Raw genomic sequence first — 21,407 nt, forward strand, 5'->3', positions numbered from 1 at the left:
ATTTTTAGGGAAGTGAAAATATTTTGTATGGCATTATAATTATGGATATAGGTCATCATACTTTTGTCCAAATCCGTAAAATATACAACACAAGAATGAACCTAAGGTAAAGTATACACTTTGGGTGATGATGATGTGTCAATGTAGGTTCATTTTATTTTTTTAGAGAAGTTTTGGCTTTACAACAAAATTGAGAGGGAAATCTCTGCACCTTCCTCTCAATTTTTTAGTAAACCCAAAACTTCTCTAAAAAACATGAAATCTTTCTTAAAAATAGTCACTGCACCCATTTTCTAATTGATTTTCTTATTGTTGAGTTTTGAGAGTTCTTTATATAATCTAGATACTAGTCCTTTGTCAGGCAGCTGGTGTGCAAATTTTCCTCCCAGTCCCTAGCTTGTCTTTTCATGATCTTAACAGGGTCTTATGTGGAATAAAAGTTTTTAGTTTTGATGAGGTCCAGATTATCGATTTTTTATTTTGGTATCAGGCCTAAAAATTCATTGCCTACCTCTATATGCAAAAATTTTTCTCCTATTTATTTTCTAAATTTTTCTAGTTTTGTGTTTTAGATATAAGTCTATGATCCCTTTAGGCTTAATATTTGAGATGTGAGGCTCAGGGGAAGGTTCATTTTTTTGCCAGTGGATGTCCAAGTGCTCCAGCATCGTTTACTGAATTGCTTTTGTACCTTTGTGAAAACTTGATCACGTTTATGTGGGTCTATTTATGGGTTCTCTATTTTGTTATATAAATCTGTGTGTCCAGAATTCTGTCAATATTACTTTGATGATCTCAGCAATACAGTGAGTCTTAACATCATATAGAATGATTTCTCCCACTTTATTCTTCTTTTTCAATATTGTTTTAGCTAATCTAGGTTCTGTGTCTTCCCATTTAAATTCTTGAATAAACTATTCTATCGTCTATGCCTACAAAAATCTTGCTGAGATTTTGGCAGAAATTGCATTAAAGCTACAGATCACTTTGGGAAGAACCGTAGATCACCTTGGGAATACCTTCCCTATGTTAAGTTTTCAAATTCATGAAAGCAGTATGTACCTCCATTTATCTAGATTTTCTTTCATTTCTTCTCATCAGCATTTTAAAATTTCAGCATTCATGTCCTGAATATGTTTTAATTTTATACGTAAGTATTTCACTTTCTTTGGAATGATTACGGAGGCTATTGTGTTTTTAATTTGTTTCCACGTATTAATTGTTGGTACTATATAGAAATGTGGTTAATTTTTGTGTGTTGTGTGTTGAATGTAACCTGCAACCTTTGCTGAGCTCACTTATTAGTTCTAGGAGGTTTTTGTTTTGTTTTGTTTTTTATATTCTGTAGATTTTCTACATAGACAATCTTGGGCTCTGCAGATAGAGGTAGTTTTATTCCTTCCTTTCTAATCTTTATGTCTTATTTATTTATCTATTTTTGTCTCATTGCACTGCCTAAAACTTCCACTACAATGTTGAACACTGGCAACAGTGGTGGCAAGAGGTGGCCACAATAATTCCCTTGTTCCCGATATTAGGGAGAAATCAATTAGTCTTTCAACATTAAATATGAGGTTAGCAGTATGTTTTTTGTAGATGCCTTTTATTGACTTGAGGTACTTCCTCCCATTCTTAATTTTCTAAGAGTTTTTGTCAAGAGTTTCCCTGGTTCTTGATATGCTGGGTGATTTTCTATCGTATCCTGGACATTTTGGCTATTATGTATGGAGACTCTCGGAAGTATTTATTTATTTTTCTTTCAGCAGGCAGTCACCCTGTTTAGATTTAGTATTCATGTTCTAGTCCATTTTTGTGATCTGTGGTTCCAATGACACTCTAATTTTCAGAGACTTTACAGTGTTATTTTGGTCTTCTTGGTTTTTCTGGTACCACAAGGGCTCCCCTGGTCTCTGCTGGTGCTGCTGGAAGGGGCAGAAGGAGCTTTTCCAAGCTGCTCAGGCTCGCGCATCTAGGTGGAGGAAGGGAGTCTTCAGCCCAGAGATAAAGGAAGCTTCCTGGATGGTGTGCTTGTTGTGGTGGGTTCATCTCTGCTGGTGTTCCTGACCCTGTGTGTCTCTGAGTGAGAGAGGGGAGTCTCAGGTCTGGAACGGTGAGTGCTTTCCTTGGCTGCACATTGTCAGTGGGTCTCCCAATATCTCCTCTTTGCTGGTGCTGCTGGACTCACCTAATCTTGTCAGTGGGAAGCCATCAATCAGGATAAGGGAAGAGTCTACCTGGGTTGCCTTTTATTCTTAGGTTGGGGGTCAGGAAATGCCAAGTCATAGTAACTTTCTTTTGGATGTAGTGAGAAGAGGACACAAGATGCCCTGCCACTGTGTTGGTTCTCCAGTCCTGGGGGCCAAAACCAGCTCACCTTCATCTTGTCATCTTTAAAAATTCTCTACTGGTTTTCCTTTGTGCTATTTTCAGATGAGGCTCAGGGAGACATGAGTCTACCCTAGCTTGTCCCACCAGAAGTTGTGGTCCCACCCACAATTTCCATCTGAATTCCTGTCGCAACAAATCTAATATGAGTTCACTTCTTTTGTCCTGGCTCCTCTCTTTTTCCATTTTTATTACTTTGAGTCTTTCTATTTCTTGCTCTCCACCTATTTTTTGGTTATCTCTGCTCTTGAGGTCTCAATGTCCTTTCTGGTCATTACATCATATTCTGAGACACAGTAGAAGTCCAAGTCTAGTTCTGACTGAAATATTAAAAGCATCCAATTTGCAAAATGAAACATCTCAAATGGGATTCCCACTGAAAAGATTTAAATGTCAGCACTAAATCTATTTCACACATTGAAAAATAACAGTTATACATACATTGTACATTCATTTCCATTGAACAAACATCAAAATCTATTTCCAGTTTATTTATTTATTAGTCATAATATAAGTATGATGAATGATGACCTCAAAAATGTTTAAATATAATTTGCATCATTGCTATGTTTAGAATAGATACTTTATCTTAAATATTTCCAGGTTATTTTGGGGAGAGTTTGTGTAACTGCTGTATTTTCCTTGACTCAAAACCAAGAAACTCAGAAGATGTTAAGTATATTCCATGGCACAGAAGGACTACCCATGTTTTTAAGCCACAAACTATTAAGAGTAAACATGATTTTAAAAAATACACAACAGAAAACTATGTTCAACATTAATTCATTTGATAGATATTAACTGTATTCCTACAATTAGGGACTACACAAAGCACTGAGAACATAGTGAAGGAAAAGTCACTGTGTCCCCTCCCTGCATGTAGCTACATCCTCACAGAGAAATGAGAAAACTGATTAAGCAATAGCAATACAAAGTAATGAGGTTTATATTGGGGGAAATAACATCTTTGAGAACACAGGGATGGGAAAATATAACCTAATGTAAAGATCAGAAAGCACTTCCATGGAAGGTGATGATTACATTAAAACTAAGGATGAACCGATCAAACTTCGTCTCTGTGGTTGCATCTCTCAAGTCATTTGCCACCCCAAAAGTTGATTGGCTCCTTTGGAGCTTTCATCCCCTACACTGGAATTCAGTTCTTTCGATCTTTGAGCTGCTGATGTGGCTCTAATCCCAATTACTTATAGATGGCTGTGCCCTGATTGCTTCTAGAATTGCTGAAACAGTAATATTATTTCCAATGGACATGATCACTCTGGAGTTTCTGTATAAACTCCGGCTTGATATTTGCACCTTCTTGGATCTTTCTACAAGCTGGGATGCTGTACACTAGCAGGAAATGTACTTGATATATAATTTCTTTTATTATTACTTTTTTTGGTGTCAAATTTTGGGGGAGGGCAGGGATTTCGAAGGGGACGACTAGGAGAAGAAGATGGAGAGGAAAGCAGTGATATAATCACATGATCTTGATTACCATTAGGAGTTTGGGTTGTATACTAAGAGTAAAGGAGAAGTCACTGAAAGATTTTATGCAAGCGATGACCTGATCATTTTTTTGGATTATAATGATCACTTTGGTTGCAATGTAACAAATGAATCAGAATGGGTTTAAAGGGGAAGGAGGGGGTAAGTCCCAAATGATGTAGATTTTTCCTATGTGATACACCATGTACTTTTGCAGCCTTGTTCCTGTGAAGAAATGTTTCCCACATGTGCTTTGAATGATTAATTCAATGAGTACTGATTTTCACTGAAGCATTAGTAATTGATTAAACAGCTCACTGACTTTCTGCTCAAAAATGACAATGAACTTAACGTTACTTAGAAGTTCCCACTCTGAAAGTAGATCTATAGCTGTTATTTTTACTTTTATTTCCATAAAAAGATAACGGAAGAACAACAATTTATTAAACATTGACCATGAGTCAGATATGCTGGCAAGAGATTTTCATCTGTTATTTCATTTGAATCTACAACTGGCCACTGAAACTTGTTTTATTACATTAATTTTTCATATGAAGAAACTCTGCTTGAGGGGCTAGATAATGTATCAAGGTCACAGCCAGTAAGAAATGGAATTTATGCTTTAGATATTTGGCTTAGAAACTAGTTCGTAAAAGTTTGACTCAAATTTCATTTGTGAGTTGGTCACACACAGTTTATAAATATAAAATCTTGGTTTTTCGCAACTTTCTAGATTTCTGTAGAAATTTAGCTTTCTTTGTGAGAAAGGTAGCAGAAACCAAGCAAATAGGGCAGAGTCTCATAGCCATGAAAGTATAGCCACAGATGTATTTTGAAAGTATCCTACATTTAAGACATTGTGCTAGTCTCTGAGGATACAGAAGTGAACTATACATAGTCTCTGCTTCTTAGAAAACTTGAGATAAAATGGATTGTACAGCAAAAAGCATTGTTAGAGTTAACTAAAGTTACTGCTCACTGAAAAAAAGATCCAATTCCTGAATGAAATTTATTTGTATGCATCTAACAACATAACCTTAAACTTTATACAATAAAATTTAACAGAATTAAAAAAGAAATTGACAAATACACCAGTAAATAGGAGAAATGAAAGTACCAAATAGAAAAGATGCATTGTAAATTGTTATTTCGTCCTTTTTGGGACTCATCAGTACAGTGTAGCTTATGCCATTAAAAAGTTACAACATTTCATTTCTAAAACTCAATAGTATATAAAGAGTTCTGAGATTGGGCATTGAATGCTTAACGAGTTCAAGTAATGTAACTATTTGTGATTTAATCTGGTATAAAAGCAGAATTTTAAATCCAAGAAAAGGTAAAATAAAGAATGTATTTGTTTATAGGTATAACATTTATTTAGCACACTGTAATTTAAAATATAAACACTGAGAATTAAAGTATAAAAAGCACTTCATCAGTGTATGTATGTTTTAAAATACAGAGTACAAAATAAATATTAGTTTTAGTACTCTTAAACTTTCCTTTATATTTGTAACTGAAAGTGAGAGAATTTTGAATGTGCTTACAAATCTTTTTAAAGGTCATAGAACAGTTGTTATTTTTCTCATTGATTTTTAAAATCATTCTGTATGGTTCCAGCTAGCATGGTCATTTTTATGGTCCCATGTATGCAAAGAAAGGAATATCTGTATAGGAAAAGAGGTGTTCACTGATACTGATTACACTCTGTGTTTAAAATATAAATACCATTTAATCCCCATTTAATTTAGAATCATGCTCTTCCAAATCTGTGTATTATACACTCTATGATAGTTTGCATCTTTACCATCAACGAATATGATGAATGCATATTGGTAATATTTTTGGTAGACCAAGAAACGGAGCAGCAACTGCATATAACAAATTTACAATGCATCTTTTCTAAATTTCCTAAAAAGGGTTTGGACTCTTTTGGCACCTGTAGATATCATTTGGCTTGCTACAAATCCATTTCCTATCCGTGTAGGTCCTGGCACTACTGATTCCATTGTCATTCAGGTAGGCACATTCTCCAACTCCTTTGATAACATACCTAAAACCAAACAAAAAAATGTTAAAAATTCATGGGTTGGACACCTACGTTCATTTCTCTACTATAATCTTCAGCATCCCCACTCCAGGGTTTTTTTAATGTGAATAAGAGGAAAGTAAAAATCTGTCATTAATATGGCTTCTTAGTAATATACAACACTTCTGTATTCAGTTCCTTTTATGTTCTGAAGGTCCCTGCTTGACTATCACAAGTTTTCATCCATCTATACCAAACCCAGTTATGACGCTGATTAGGTATTTAACCAGTACTTGCTGTTGTAGCTAAATGAACTGCTGCATCAGTGGCCTTCAGTGAAGATTATTTTCAGTCTTCTCCTGAACTGTTTCACAAATATGTGAAAATAAATATAGTTACTTACTTGCAAAATCCTAAAAGAGCTTAGCTTTGATTGATGGGAGTGATTGAGACCCTACGTTTTATCTGCTTCAATGTAATGGCTACAATCAAAATACCCCCATTGAAATGTTCACAATCCAAGGAACTATTACTAAGATCCTTCTTTTGGTGATAAAACTTCAGAAGAGATTTCCATATGTTTCCTGGAGACCTGCCTTTTATGAATGGATGGATGCAGCAGCTGGAAGAGTGGACTTTAGAATCTTCTGGATATCGGTCCTTCAGTGGCTTTCTATGATTTTAGGTCCCCTGCTGTGCATCAGCTGTTCTCTCTACGTTCTAAATAGGGATTTCAGCAAAGTTTAAATCAGTTGATGAAAGTGTAAGAACTATGTCAAATGTCATCATCATGTTAAGAATTTCAACTGAAATCAGTAAGTGAAGTTTTTCTAAAGGCACAGCTAATAAATGGAAGAGTATAAAAAACATTTATATTTCTCCCCTCATAATGCAGTTAGCTTTCCAGGAAATTAAATTTATTGTCTCATAAACACAACTCACATACATAACCACACATAAACACAGTAGAAGAAAAAGTGGTCGCAAAACGTACGAGGCATTATATTCACTGTCATCTGTCCATTTCCAAATGTGATATGATGATTCTCTGCTAAGACCAATCCAATGATCAGAAGGGCCTTTGTATCTCTTCAGGAAATTCTGTTATAAAACACAGAAGTGAAAACACGTCTCTTTCTCTCATATTACTCTTGAGTCTCCCTTCCCCTCAGCCTTCTCTTTTTGGATGGCAGCGTGGTATAATTGAGAAGCTTAAACTTTGGAATTAGACTTTTTCCCCAATTTTCAGCTTAAGTCATTCAATGCCTCTGATCCCAAATTACTTTATTTAAAGTGACCATACTTCCCCGTTTGACTAGGAAAGTCCCAGATTATGCCTGTTGTTCCAGCATAATATCAATATTCTCACTTTCACTCCCCAAAATGTCCTGAGTTAGATGATAAAATTATATGATTACCATATTCCTTTGTACAATGGGAACAATTCTTCTAAGCTTGCAGGTTAACTATGAGGATTATATGAAAAAATGTATCTAAAATGTCTAACAGAGTTCCAGGCAGAGAATACAGCCCCAACAAATGTTAGGCAGTATTCTGCATCCCATATCCCCAAGTCTGCCTGGCATGGGATCCTTCATCCTTCCGCTTTAACTCTGTACAGTCTCCCTTTCTCAGGGGTTAAGTGTTCAATAAAGAACATAATCTAAAAACATTTCTTACCAGTTCTTCCAGGGTTTCAAACTGAACAAGATCAGCTTCTAATGAGACACAGAAAGCCTGGCTGAATGTCCAATTCCTTGCGTCTTCAGAAAAATAAAAACATTTACTTCCAAATCCAATCCATTGTTTTGGGCAGCCAACAGACACAGGGACCTCTAAGACTGATGTTGCCTGTCCCACTAAAACTTGGAAAATCACAAGAAAGTATAATAAATAAATTTTCTCATCCCTTTTATCTATCTTTCTACTTACCATCCTGAGGTCCATTTTGAAGTATGTATGTTCAATATTTGCTTTCCCAACTCATCACTAAGAGTCTTATCCTAAGCACAATAGTCATCAGTCTTGAAACAGGTAGCCGTGCACCTGACTTTCCAAGGGATACATAGACACTAATGGTTTTAAGGAAGTCAATTTCTATAGGATTTAACTTCCACAGTACAGTAGTACTCTTTTCTAGTATCATAGATTCTCCTTTCCCACAGCCTCTTTAGTATTAGCCCTCTTTCCTCTTGACAAAAGAAAGGCAAACTCCTTACCTTTCCTAGGTTTTACTATGGTACATTTCTTAAGGGGTACAAAAGCTTCCAGTAGACAAAACATAACACAATTCAAATATTGACTTGGGTACCAAAAATACAACATATGGATTCCTGTAGTTTTCTCATTTATATGTATTTCTGTTAAATATGTATAAAAAATATTTTTGTCCTTGTTCTGAAACCAGCAAGATTACAGAGTGTAGGCTATTGGAAGATTCAAATTTTTGTTTCATAACCTCACCTTTTCCTCTCTTAACATCTAAGAAAGAATACATTGCTTCCTGGAAGTTCTAGTGAAAGCAAAGCAAAAAGAGATTTGGTAAGAAATACCAAATACCAAAGATGGCTTTTATTTTCCCTTATATTTAAAGGTAAGCAATTTCTTTACAGCTATTCTTAATCCTCATCCCTGGGTAAGTCAATGGATAATGGAGTGAAAACGAATAGCTGTAAATGTTAGTATGACTGCTTTCTTTTTTAGATAACTGAACTGTTTTCAGGTATTAAAGTTGATCTTACCAAATAAAATCACAAAATATTTACTTCCATTTTAATGCTCATCTTATGTTCTCATATAAAACATTTAATATGCTCTTTCTGTTATTTTAATTTTTACTTTTTTTTAAAGATTGGCACCTGAGCTAACATCTGTTGTCAATCTTCTTTTTTTCTTCTTCTTCTCCCCAAAGCCCCCCAGTACATAGTTGTATATTCTAGTTGTAGGTCCTTCTGGTTCTGCTATGTGGGACACTGCCTTAGCATGGCTCGATGAGTGGTGCCATGTCTGCACCCAGGATCTGAACCAGCAAAACCCTGGGCTGCTGAAGCAGAGCAAGTGAACTTAACCAGTCAGCCATAGAGCCTGCCCTGGTTCTTCCTGTTATTAACAAAAATAAAATTTGGGCCAGCCCAGTAGGGAAGTGGTTAAGTTCACATACTCCATTTTGGCAGCCCAGGGTTTGTGAGTTTGGATGCTGGGCATGGACCTACACACCCCTCATTGAGCCATGTTGTGGCAGCGTCCCACATTCAAAATAGAGCAAGATTGGCACAGATGTGAGCTCAGGGACAATCTTCCTCAAGTGAAAAGAGGAATATTTGCAGCAGAGTTAGCTCAGGGTCAATCCTCCTCGCTAAAAACATAAAATAAAATAAAATAAAATTTGATGCTTACTGCTAGACCAATTAAGGTTTGTTTTTTGAGGTGGAGGAGATTAGTAGATTAAACAATCTCTTTCATTATATTCATAGGAAAAAATTCATCACAACATCTAGCTTTATTAATGGAGATATCTCTGAGATTTTATAAATTATTCTAATTTAATTACACCAAAAGGAAACTACTAGAGTTAAATGCACTATGTGCAGGCATGTACTGAAGAATTAGCATGCTTTTTGTCATACTCCACAAATAACAACTTATAATTTTAGCTATATGTGACAGACACCGCATTTTGGCAAACTATCAAGAACAGCATATACATTAATTCACATTTTATGATTTACTAATAAAATATATAAATTTACTTTTCTCTTGATAATTATCAGAATTTATAATGTTACTTTAAAATATTGAGTATTACTAAAAATTATAATTTTGACTTAATCTAGAAGAAATTATTTTAAGAGAGGCTTATGGTTATATGATTTTTTAAAATTAAATTTCAATGTATATATGTATTTTGTGGCAGAAAAAATGCAAAAATGTATTAAATAATAAAAGGTAAGTGACTTTTAAGGATACAAAGATATTACGTATTATGCTGTGATAAAATTATCAAGTAGAAATACAACATACAAACAAGCATTTGAAGATGACAAAGTAAAATTTTCCAAGACTGGGGCAGGCTCCGTGGCCGAGTGGTTAAGTTCACGCGCTCCGCTGCAGAGGCCCAGGGTTCGGATCCTGGGTGCGGACATGGCACCGCTCGTCAGGCCACATTGAGGTGGCGTCCCACATCCCACAACTAGAAGGACCTGCAACTAAGATATACAACTATGTATGGGGGGCAGTTTGGGGAGATAAAGCAAAAAAAAAATGGAAGATTGGCAACAGTTGTTAGCACAGGTGCCAATCTTAAAAAAAAAAAAATTTTTTTCCAAGATTAAGGAAGTTTTTGTTCACGTATTTTTTTAAATGGATAATGGCAAGTATCAAATCACAACAGAATTTGGATTCCATGAGATACGTTTAAGAGAACAATATAACAGATTAATTTTAAAATGCAACATTTACAATGAGCTGGAAGTTACATCATTGCAACTATTTAAATCTCTGATGAAAAATGATAGATAAAAACACAAAAATTTGCTGGGGATGTTTAATTTTCAAAATGTTCAGGTCACATTTAGGAGTTGTAGAAACAAAAAGCTTTTGAAGATCACTAATATGATCAGAATATACATAATAGTTATTCACTAAAATGATGCTATTTCTTCCTGAACAGACCTTAGCGTGCTAAGCAATGCTAAGAACCTATCACCTCTATATACAATGGAATTTTTTTTAATATATAGTTCTCCTTTACTTTTGTACATTCTCAATCTGTGTAAGTAGAAGATAAAAACTCAGATCTCACCTGAGTATTTCTTTAATCAAATGGCAATTTTGACTAGGATACGTTAAGAAGTAGCTCCACAGATGGAACTCCTACACCCACAGCCCTTCTCCTATCAGGGATGGCAACTACATTCTTGCCACGGCTCAGGAGAAAAATCTCTAGAGGTTTCTTTGACTTTTATCTTTCTAAAACTTTATATCCAATCTGATATGAAATGCTCTTGACTCAGCTTTTAAAATATCCAAACCTGACCACCCTATCCCACCTCCACCGTTATCATCAGGCCTAAGCCATCATCATCTCTCACCTGGATTTCTGCAGAATTGCCCTCACCCGTCTCTCTCATTCTACCCTTGTCTTCTAAAAATCTATTCTCAACGTAGTAGTCAAAATGTTTATTCTGCAATGAAAGTCAGATCATGACATTCTCTCCTACAACTTTCCTCTTCCCTACTGTACTCAAAGTAAAAGCTAAAGTCTTTAGATGACCTACAAAGCTATTACCTCCCTGACCCCGGCCTATTCCTCTTCCTTATTCTCACTTTGCTTTAGCTGCATCAGCCTCTTCGCTGGTCCTCAGAAACACCAGGGAGCTTCCTCTCCTGGTCCTTCACTCTTCTTGCTCTCTCCCCAGAGTGCTGTCCTCAGGTAGCCACATGACTCTTTTGTCTCCTTCAAAAGTTTCCTGAAAGATCATCTTCTCAAGGAGGCTTACCTTGGCTACTATACGTGTACCACAAACTGTCCCACCCCTACTTTTATTTATTATAGTATCTGTGTCTTTCTAGTAGAGTATAAGCTCCCATGAGCAGGGATTTTTGTGTGTTTTGTTTGCTGATATACCTCCACATTTCCCACAGCACCTAGCATGTAACAGAGCTCAATAAATATTTATTGATGACATAAATACGTGGAGAACATTGTTAAGTTTGGAGAACAAGTAACTTACCTGCCAAAAGAATAGAAAGCACAATCACACTTGCAGTTAGAACTGCTATAAGGCTGAAGCAACAATAAATCTTGGCAAGGGTTACAGGAACTATTATTGCTGCACATTTTCTTTGGAGAGTTTTACCTATAAAATACAAATGTCATAATCACAACCTCATGAAGGCCTTAGGGGAAAAAAAAACTTAACTTCATCACAGAGTCAACCTCTAAGGTAAGCTGTACCTCAATTCTCCTACTGTCAACCCCTTTCACAAAAAGTCCTGGTCTATAAATGATAGCCATGGCCCAAAGAGGGCCAGAGATAAGAGAAACTGAATTGTTTTCCCCTAGAGAATCTTCCAGTTATTGGAAGAAAAGTTAATGAAAGAGTAAAAAACAAAAAGAGTAGAAATCAGGATGAAAAAGACATAGACAAACAATCCAGATTTACCACCATAATTAAGAGATCTGGTTAAAAGTACTGAGAGAAGCATTAGAAAATAAATCATGCAATTCATCACCTTAGAATATGAGAAGAGAAAGCTTAAGATCATCTCAATAAATAGAGAAAAAGCATGGAAAAATTTAATATTCAGGGGCTGGCCCCATGGCCGAGCAGTTAAGTTCGCGCGCTCCACTGCAGGCAGCCCAGTGTTTCATTGGTTCGAATCCTGGGCGTGGACATGGCACTGCTCCTCAAGCCACGCTGAGGCAGTGTCCCACATGCCACAACTAAAAGGACCCACATTGAAGAATATGCAACTAAGTACCAGGGGGCTTTGGGGAGAAAAAGGAAAAAAATAAATAAATAAAATAAAAAGAAAATTCATGAAAAATTTAATATTCATTCACGATAACAAATTCCAAAAATTAAAAATTGAAGGACTCTTCTTAACCCAATAAAAGTCATCTACAGAAAAAGTACAGTTAGCATCATACTTAATGGTGAAAAGAGTGGATGCTTTCCTCTAAAGAGCAGGAAGAAGGTAAAGATGTCTGCTCTCAGTAGCCCAATTTCACATTTTACTGGAGGTTTTATGGGGACAAAAAGGCAAGAAGTAGAAAAAGAAATAAAAGACATATAGATTAGGAAGAAATAAAAGTGCTTCTAGAAGTAGCATCAGCTGGTACTCCTCACCCTGAAATATCAATTTAAACTATCTGCACATAAAAATACCTTCACAAGAGCCAAGGACTCCAGGGTCTCCCCACATGCCTCATCTTAGAGCTGCCTACTCCAGTGGCCCCAGTCAGCTTCCACAGCAGGGCTTCCTCTGGGCTCTTGGGAACCCAGGCCCCTGTTTTACCTTTGCACCTGCCAACTTCAGTAGCCCCAGCTGGCTCCTGTGACACCAGGATCCTGGCAGGCTCCTGGGAACCCAGACCTCTTTTCATCCAGGTGCCTGCTGGCTCCAGTGGCCCTTGGCAGCTCCTGTGGTGACCTTGTAGACTCCCAGGGATCAAGAAATCAGCTCACCCCAGTGCCTGCCTAATCAAGAGGCCCCAGATACTATCCATGACTCCAGGCAGCTCCCATGGCAGGGCTACCTGCAGGGTCCTGAGAACCCAGGCAACTGACAGCTCCAGTGGCTCCAGGAGGCTCCAGCGGCTCCAAGTGGCATCTTTGGCACCAGGGTGCTGGCAGGCCACTGTGAATCCAGGCTCTTGGTGCCTGTTGTCCCTCACAGCCCCAGGCAGTTCCCATGGCACCAGGCTCCAGGAAGGTTCCCATGAAATCAGACCCTGGCTCACCCTGTAACCTGCTGTCTCTGGCAGCCCCCGGCAGGTTGCATGGCCTCAGGCATCTTCTTCAGCCCCAGGCTCTCAGAGGGCCCCTGTGAACTTATGCTCTTGGCCAACCTGGGTGCCAGCTAGCTCCAGTGGCTCCAGGTGGCTCAGTGGTCACAGAGGGCCCACAAGGAGTGCTCATGGCTCCAGGTAGCTTCCAAGGCTTCAGGTTACTAAAGGGAGCCCATGAACCCAAGCTCCTGATCCACTCCATCACCTGCAGGCTCCCATGGCCCCAGGCAGTTTCAGTGGCCCCAGGCTTCTGGTCTTTGTTAACAGACTCCTGGTAGGCTCCCATGAACCTGTATCCCCAGCTCACCCCAGCACTTCACAACTCCTATGTCACCAGGCGGTTCTCAGTGAGCTCCAGCAAATAGCTGGCCTCAAAAGTCTCCTGCCACATCCCAGCACTAGCTGGCCCCTATGGCCCTGGGTGACTCCTGTGAACTCAAGTTCCCAATCAATACCTATGAACCCAGGCTCCAGGGGGGGACCTGTGAACCCAGGGTCCTCATGGGGCCCAATACCACGTTGAATACTGCTGCCCAGGCTTTTAACCATTCTCAAGATGGGGCTGCCCAAGGACTGCAACAGCAAGCCCACCTACGAATAGCACTACACTACCCACCCAAAATCTCTAGACAGGCTGACTATTGCAGGCCTTTGCCTTCCAAAGCCACTCTGTAAGGACTGGACAGGTGCCTACATCCTCAAGTGCACAAACACCAATACAAGACCATAAGGATCATAAATAATCAAGGAAACATGATACCACTTCCAAAGGAAACTAATAAAATTCCAATGATAGGCCCTAAGGAAATGGAGATCTATGAATTGTCTGACAAAGAATTCAGAATAATCCTTGAAAGAAATTCAGTGAACTACAAGAAAACACAGATAGACAACTAAATGAAATTTGGAAAACAATGTATGAACAAAATGAGAAGTTCAACAAAGAAATAGAAAGCACTAAAATAAATCAAGCAAAAATCCTAAAGTTGAAGACTACAATGACTAAACTGAAGAATTCAATGAGATCAAGGAGACTCAAGCAAGCAGATTAGTGAACTGGAAGACAGGTCTTTTGAAATCATACAGTCAGACGAGCAAAGAACGAAAAAGAGTGAAAGCCTATGTGAATTATGGGACACCATTAAAAGAAATAATCTGTGTATGATTGGACTCCCAGAAGGAGAAGAGAGGGAGAAAGGAAGAGAAGGCTTATATAAAGAAATAATGGCTGAGAACTTCCCAAACCTGGAGAGACACTTAGATGTCCAAGTTCACGAAGCTAACACATCACCCCAAAAGTTCAAGCCAAAACAATCTTCTCCAAGACACACAATAGTAGCACTGTCTAAAATCAAAGATAAAGAGAATTTTAAAAGCAGCAAGAGAAAACAAATTTCTCACATATAAGGGAACCCTCATAAGGTAATCAGTGTTTTTCTCAGCAGAAACCTTGCAGACTAAGAGAGACTGGGATGATATATTCGACGCAGAGGAGGGACGAACTATTCTGTATCTTGGTTGTGATGGTGGCTAAATGATTGTAAGTGTTTGTCAAAACTCATAGAAATGGACATCAAAAGAGTGAATTTTACTGAGTGTAAATTATGCTTTAAAAAAAGTTCCTGCTGACTTTCTGTCAACAACTACGTCTCACTCATTTCATATATATCTCCCATAATAACAGGGAGCTTCAGTTTAAATTCTAGGCAGGGAAGAAGAAAATAGGATTGGATTGTCTTAAACAGTATATGATGACAAATGGATTTTGACTCCATATAAAAATCCCAACTTTCATTCTTTCTGTTTCTACACTAACCGCAAAAGTGTCTTAAAAACTCAGAATATCATGACTTTCACAATTTTTTCATTGTTAGAAGGGTAAGATGTAAATCTCCCCAATAAATCTCCTATTTGTCCATCTTACAAATCTTCTAAAAGCCCCCTTTTCTCTTCTCCTTTATTTCTCTATATCTAGCTCCTGCTACTAACATCTTCCCTTATATCATGCTCCATTTCTCTCTCTGGCTTACTTATTTTTCTTCTACCTTTCTTATGGTATGTCCTCTTCCAGTCTCCCTCCAAATTCATATGTCTCTTATACTACACTCTGAACACATTAATCTTCAAATTTCTAGTTGGAAAAATGGTATTAGGAATTATCTCAGGAGAACAAATAAATTAACTATATAACTAGTCTAATTTTAATTATTAGTTTCATCATCCAAAATACTTAGTTAATTTACAAAATCATTGGCGTTTCAAAACATGTTTCATAACTGCAATGTGTAATGTTCTGATAGGTCAGTGTTAACAAGTATAACTTTCAGCTTTGTGAGCACTTGGCTTAGCTGGTAAACATTAACATTCTTTAAAAACTTTGTGTTTTCATTAAATATAAACACTGTTTTTCAGAGAATCCAATATCCTGTTCTGCAAATAAAAAATAAATTCAAGGAGGGAGGAGAAAAAAGAAGAAAAAAATGAAAGATATGTTTTTTAAACAGCAGAAGATAAGAGGTTCAGTATAAAGCACCTTTCTGCTGGACTAAGTACAAACATGCATCCATTATGTTCTTCCTCTTTCTCATCAAATTTGTTACAAGCTAAAAATGCTAAGAGATTTGCTGGAGGTTTGGTTCAGCCTTCCACCCCCACCACGACCCTCCACATGTGTTTTTAAATTACAAAGGATACATACACCCAAAGCCTCAGTTTTGCAAGCAACTTTTGTCAGTAAATACATTACAAAGTGTTGGAGTCTGGGTTTGCCATCACTCTGGGATATAAATGAGCTGTTCTTTAACATCATAATGTGACTTGCCAGGGTGCAAGTTGCCAGGGACCTGTGAAAAATATTAGAACTAACACAAAGAACATTTTCCCCTTATCCTCTTGTAATTTAATTCACTGTTCATCTCTCCTGCCCCAGAAATGCTTAAGTAACATATACAGTAATCCAACAACTAACATAACAATTATTTACCTGTCCTCCCACCTACCTCTTTTCCCTCAAAACATATCTCCTTTTTTAGAGATTGACTCTGAAGTGCTAACACTCATGAAATGCAGTTTCCAACATACTTCAATTGAGGAAAATCTCCTCTCCTCTCTTTTAGTTTTTTCAAGTTTAATCTATTTCACATTACCAGATTCCGCATCCTCCATGCCATCTCTGGAAATAAGGTCTGTCTGTAGTACTTTCGGTGAAGCCTCTGTCATTTTGCTGCTTAGACAAGCGACAAACCGTCAGAAAACGACAAAGCCTCTGAAAAAAATGGCAAATCCTCTGAAAAAGCGGCAAAACCTCTGTGCTGTTTGTAAGAAGGTCGGCTCTAAGCAGGAACAGGAAAGTGAAAGCAGAACACGCTAGAGGAAGAGAGATAATGTGTTATGTAAAATGCGAGCCCGGCTTTCGAACTTTAAAACGCAAAGTGCTTTCAACTTAGAAAGATCAACTCTACAAACTTCTGTCCCCTGTCAAAATAGAATAATAGGGACCAGATTTATTCTTCTGCCTTAATCGACTAAAAAGAAAAAAAAGATAAAATATATGAAAAAATCCTTTTCAAGTCTGGCTATCATGCAATGAAGGGCAGTGATCCTCTGAAAACAAAATTGTTGAGCTCCACAGTTGCCTCCACTTACTGCTGAGACAGCTTTATAGGCATAGATTAAAAAGGAGAAGTCCAAGCAAACGCCAATGGAGTCAGTGAGTTGAGTAAGCAAAGCTCAGAGACAATGCCTCTAGGAGACAGACTATCAGAAAGGAGAAAGATAGAGAGAGAACTCTGGAGATCTACAGAGTGTCCTCCTTGAGTGTTCAGCAGGATGTGTTTGAGGAAGCTACCAGAGGACAGAGGAAAAAAAACATGAGATGATTAGAGGAAACAGCATCCAGGCTCCATCCAGATGGGAACAATGCCTGTTCAGACCAGTCAGACTGGAGAACCGCATCATTTATGGGGCATTTCAAGAGCACTCAGAAACATCTTGCTTCAGTAGTGGGGAACCAGTAGCCATAGACTAAATGGGGGCCTGGTCCCCTCTAACAAACTGTGAGATAATAGAACACACACACACACATATATATGTGTGTGTGATATATATATATATGTGAGATATATATATCTTTCTTCAGTTCCTGGCACAGAGCTCCCAAAACCCTTGTAAATCCCTAACTGATAAGAGCAGTAGGCGCATCTTTTGTTCTATTGAGGTAACTCTGGGTGGGCTGCTGAATGGGGACTAGTCACCAGAAAGACCAGGTCACGATTAGAAGCTTGAAATTTTCTGCCTCACCCTCCATCCTCCAGAGAGGGAAGAAGGGCTAGAAATGGAGTAATAATTAATCATGCCTCCATCAAGAAGCCTCCATAAAATCCCAATAGTACAGGGTTCAGAGAGCTTCCAGGTTGGCAAAAATATCCATACTGGGAGAGTGACATACCTTAACTTCCCGTGTGCTGGGGACCCCCAGGCCTCACCCTATGCATCTCTTCATTTAGCTATTCATCTGTGTCCTTTATCATATCCTTTACTAAACTGGTAAACATAAAATAGGTGTTTCCCTGAGTCCTGTGAGCTGCTCTAGAAAATTAATCACACCTGAGAAGGAGGTTGTAGAAACCTCCAATTTGTAGCTAAATCGGATATAAGTTGTAGGTAACCTGGAGACCTACGACTTGCGATTGGCATGTAAAGTGGGGTGGGGAGCAGTCTTGTGGGACTGAACCAGGAACCTGTGGGAGCTGACACTATCTCCTGGTACCTAGTGTTAGAATTGAGTTAAATTTTAAGACATCCAGCTGATGTTGCAGAGAATTGCTTGTTGTGAGGGAAAAATTTTAAGAAATAACAGAGAGAGCCTTATACCCCTTACTTAGTTTCCCCCAGCAGTAAATGTTTGATTACAAAAACTACTGTAGTGTAGAAGAAAGACAAATTAAGAATACAATTCCATTTACAATTGGAACAAAAAGAATAAAATACCTAGGAATAAACTTAACCAAAGAGGTGAAAGATCTGTACACCGAAAACTATAAAACATTGTTGACAGAAATTGAAGAAGACACAAAGAAATGGAAAGATATTCCATGCTCTTGGATCGGAAGAATTAACATAGTTAAAATGTCCATACTTCCTAAAGCAACTATAGATTCAATGTAATCCCAATCAAAGTTCCAATAACATTTTTCACAGAAATAGAACACAGAATCCTAAAATTTATATGGAACAACAAAAGACCTAGAATAACCAAAGGAATCCTGAGGAAAAAGAACAAAGCTGAAGGTATCACACTCCCTGATTTCAAAATATAACACAAAGCTATAGTAACCAAAACAGCATGGTACTGGCACAAAAAACAGACACACAGATCAATGGAACAGAATCAAGAGCCCAGAAATAAACCCACACATTTATGGACAGCTAATTTTTGACAAGGGAGCCAAGAGCATACAATGGAGAAAGGAGAGTCTCTTCAATCAATGGTGTTGGGAAAACTGGACAGCCACATGTAAAAGAATGAAAGTAGACCATTATCTTACACCATGCACAAAAATCAACTCAAAATGGATTAAAGACTTGCATGTAAGACCTGAAACCATGAAACTTCTAGAAGAAAACATAGGCAGCACACTCTTTGACATCGGTCTTAGCAGCATATTTTCAAGTACCATGTCAGACCAGGCAAGAGAAACAAAAGAAAAAATAAACAAGTGGGACTACATCAAACGAGAAAGCTTCTGCCCAGCAAAGGAAACCATCAACAAAACGAAAAGACAACCTAACAATTGGGAGAAGATATTTGCAAGCCACATATCGGATAAGGGGTTAATATCCAAAATATACAAAGAACTCATAAGTCTCAACAACAAAAAACCGACAACCCAATTAAAAAATGGGCAAAAGATCTAAACAGAGATTTCTCTAAAGTAGATATACAGATGGCCAACAGGCACATGAAAACATGTTTAACATCATTAACTATCAAGGAAATGCAAATGAAAACTACAATGAGGGGCCGGCCCCGTGGCCAAGTGGTTTTGTTCGCGTGCTCTGCTGCGGTGGCCCAGGGTTCGGATCCTAGGCCGGACATGGCACCGCTCGTCAGGCCACGTTGAAGTGGCGTCCCATATGCCACAACTAGAAGGACCTGCAACTAAAGATATACAACTAAGTACCAGGGGGGATTTGGGGAGATAAGGCAGGAAAAAAAAAAAAAAAAAAGATTGGCCACAGTTTTTAGCTCAGGTGCCAATCTTAAAAAAGAAAAAAACTACAATGAGATATCACCTCACTCCCATCAGAATGGCTGTAGTTAACAAGACAGGAAACAACAAGTGTTAGAGAGGATGTGGCGAGAAGGGAACCCTCTTACACTGCTGGTGGGAGTGCAAACTGGTGCAGCCACTATGGAAAACAGTACGGAGTTTGCTCAGAAAATTAAGAATAGATCTACCATATGATCCAGCTATTCCTCTGCTGGGTATTCATCCAAAGAACTTGAAAACACTAATGTATAAAGATATATGTACCCCTATGTTCATCACAGCATTATTCACAGTAGCCAAGACTTGGAAGCAACCTAGGTGCCCATCAAGGGACGAATGGATACAGAAGATGTGGTATTTATACACAATGGAATACTACTGAGCCATAAGAAATGATGAAATCCGGCCATTTGTGACAACATGGATGGTCCTTGAGGGTATTATGCTGAGTGAAATTAGTCAGAGGAAGAAAGGCAAATACCATGTGATCTCACTCATAACTAGAAGATAAAAACTGTGACAAACACGCACATAGAGACAGAGATTGGATTGGTTGTTACCATAGCGGAAGGGGGGAGGGGGGAGGGTGAAAGGATGACTAGGCTCACGTGTGTGGCGATGGCTTATAGTTAGTCTTTGGGTGGTGAACCTGTTGTAATCTACATGGAAATACATTACGATGTACATCTGAAAGTTACATAATGTCATAACCCAATGTTACTGCAATAAAACATTTTTTAATTATAAAAAAATATAAAATAAAATAAATTACCTTAACTAGGAGCTCTGGAGAAAAAGTAGAGATGTGCGGACCCAGGGATCTCAGGGCTGCAGAACTCTCTGCTGCTCCCCAGGCCCACGCCCTCTCCGGTGGCCTCAAGGTTCCTCACCATCTGCAGAACCCCTCCCAGCCAGGCCTCAACTTCCTGCCACGTTCTCAGAGAAGAGAAAGGAGGCTTCACAAAGGCCAACAACCCCCCAGCCCCCAAGAGAAGAGAAAAACTGAAAACTTGTAAACAGTTTTTTTTTAAAGAGAGTTTATTTTATTTATTTATTTATTTATTTTTTGAGGAAGATTAGCCCTGAGCTAACATCTGCTGCCAATCCTCCTCTTTTCACTGAGGAAGACTGGCCCTGAGCTAACATCCGTGCCCATCTTCCTCCACTTTATATGTGGGACGCCTACCACAGCGTGACTTGCCAAAGTGGTGCCATGTCCACACCTGGGATCTGAACTGACGAACCCCAGGCTTGGTGGGGGACCGAGCTGAGGCCTCCACCAAAGTGGGTCTCCAAAACTCGGTCCCTTCCTGGTAGAGCAGGGGAGGGTCTGCTAAGCAGTCCACAGCCTGAGAGTCACCTTGGCCTACCAAAGATGAGGACAGGGCTCTGCCCCGTTGGAGTTAAGCCTGTCTCCATCACCCTTTCTTGGACTTTCTTGAGGTGATCAAATTTCAAATTGAGGATCTGCCCACATTGAGAGTTATCTGGTTCGAGCGGTGTTTACTTAAATACTGTTAAAACAGGACAGTAACTGCAGAAATCAGTCTTAGATCAACATATTTTTTTTTCTTCTGGTGGACTATTCTAGTCTCTGAAATTATTTAGAAGTTTCAGCAGGTGGTGATGAAAAGCAGGTGGCTCTTTGGGAAACAGTTTGGCAGTTGCTTAAGAAACTAAATATACTCATCATGTGAGTCTCACTCCTTGGCGGTTA

At 38.4% G+C, this 21,407-nt stretch overlaps 1 protein-coding gene across 3 annotated transcripts; it reads right to left on the reverse strand.

Moving 5' to 3' along the window:
- Positions 1 to 247: 247 nt before the first annotated feature.
- CLEC2D (C-type lectin domain family 2 member D) lies at positions 248 to 20,004 on the reverse strand. 3 transcript variants are annotated; one of them, XM_046645898.1, is made up of 7 exons: positions 19,955 to 20,004; positions 16,565 to 16,784; positions 11,638 to 11,763; positions 7,586 to 7,770; positions 6,900 to 7,006; positions 5,816 to 5,929; positions 248 to 2,761 (listed from the first exon to the last, which is right to left on the reverse strand). In XM_046645898.1, exons 2-7 carry the CDS (start codon positions 16,635 to 16,637, stop codon positions 2,746 to 2,748), a joined length of 621 nt encoding a protein of 206 aa, XP_046501854.1. In that variant the 5' UTR covers positions 16,638 to 16,784; positions 19,955 to 20,004; the 3' UTR covers positions 248 to 2,745. The 3 variants fall into 3 exon arrangements, with proteins under 3 accessions (XP_046501854.1, XP_046501872.1, XP_046501863.1); XM_046645916.1 differs by lacking the exon at positions 19,955 to 20,004 and having other exon boundaries at positions 7,586 to 7,764; positions 16,565 to 17,159; XM_046645907.1 differs by lacking the exon at positions 19,955 to 20,004 and having other exon boundaries at positions 248 to 2,705; positions 16,565 to 17,159.
- Positions 20,005 to 21,407: the final 1,403 nt, after the last annotated feature.

This window comes from Equus quagga, chromosome 1 (genome assembly GCF_021613505.1).
Source record: "Equus quagga isolate Etosha38 chromosome 1, UCLA_HA_Equagga_1.0, whole genome shotgun sequence".
NCBI lineage: Eukaryota > Metazoa > Chordata > Mammalia > Perissodactyla > Equidae > Equus > Equus quagga.

Excerpts from the sequence above, each read along its gene's own strand:
- CLEC2D (XM_046645898.1), bottom strand. The coding sequence starts at position 16,637 with ATGACAGAGGCTTCACCGAAAGTACTACAGACAGACCTTATTTCCAGA. Across the intron at positions 11,764-16,564 it reads CATGGAGGATGCGGAATCTG|GTAAAACTCTCCAAAGAAAA; the intron begins GTAATGTGAAAT and ends TGTATTTTATAG. Across the intron at positions 7,007-7,585 it reads TTGAAACCCTGGAAGAACTG|AATTTCCTGAAGAGATACAA; the intron begins GTAAGAAATGTT and ends GTTTTATAACAG.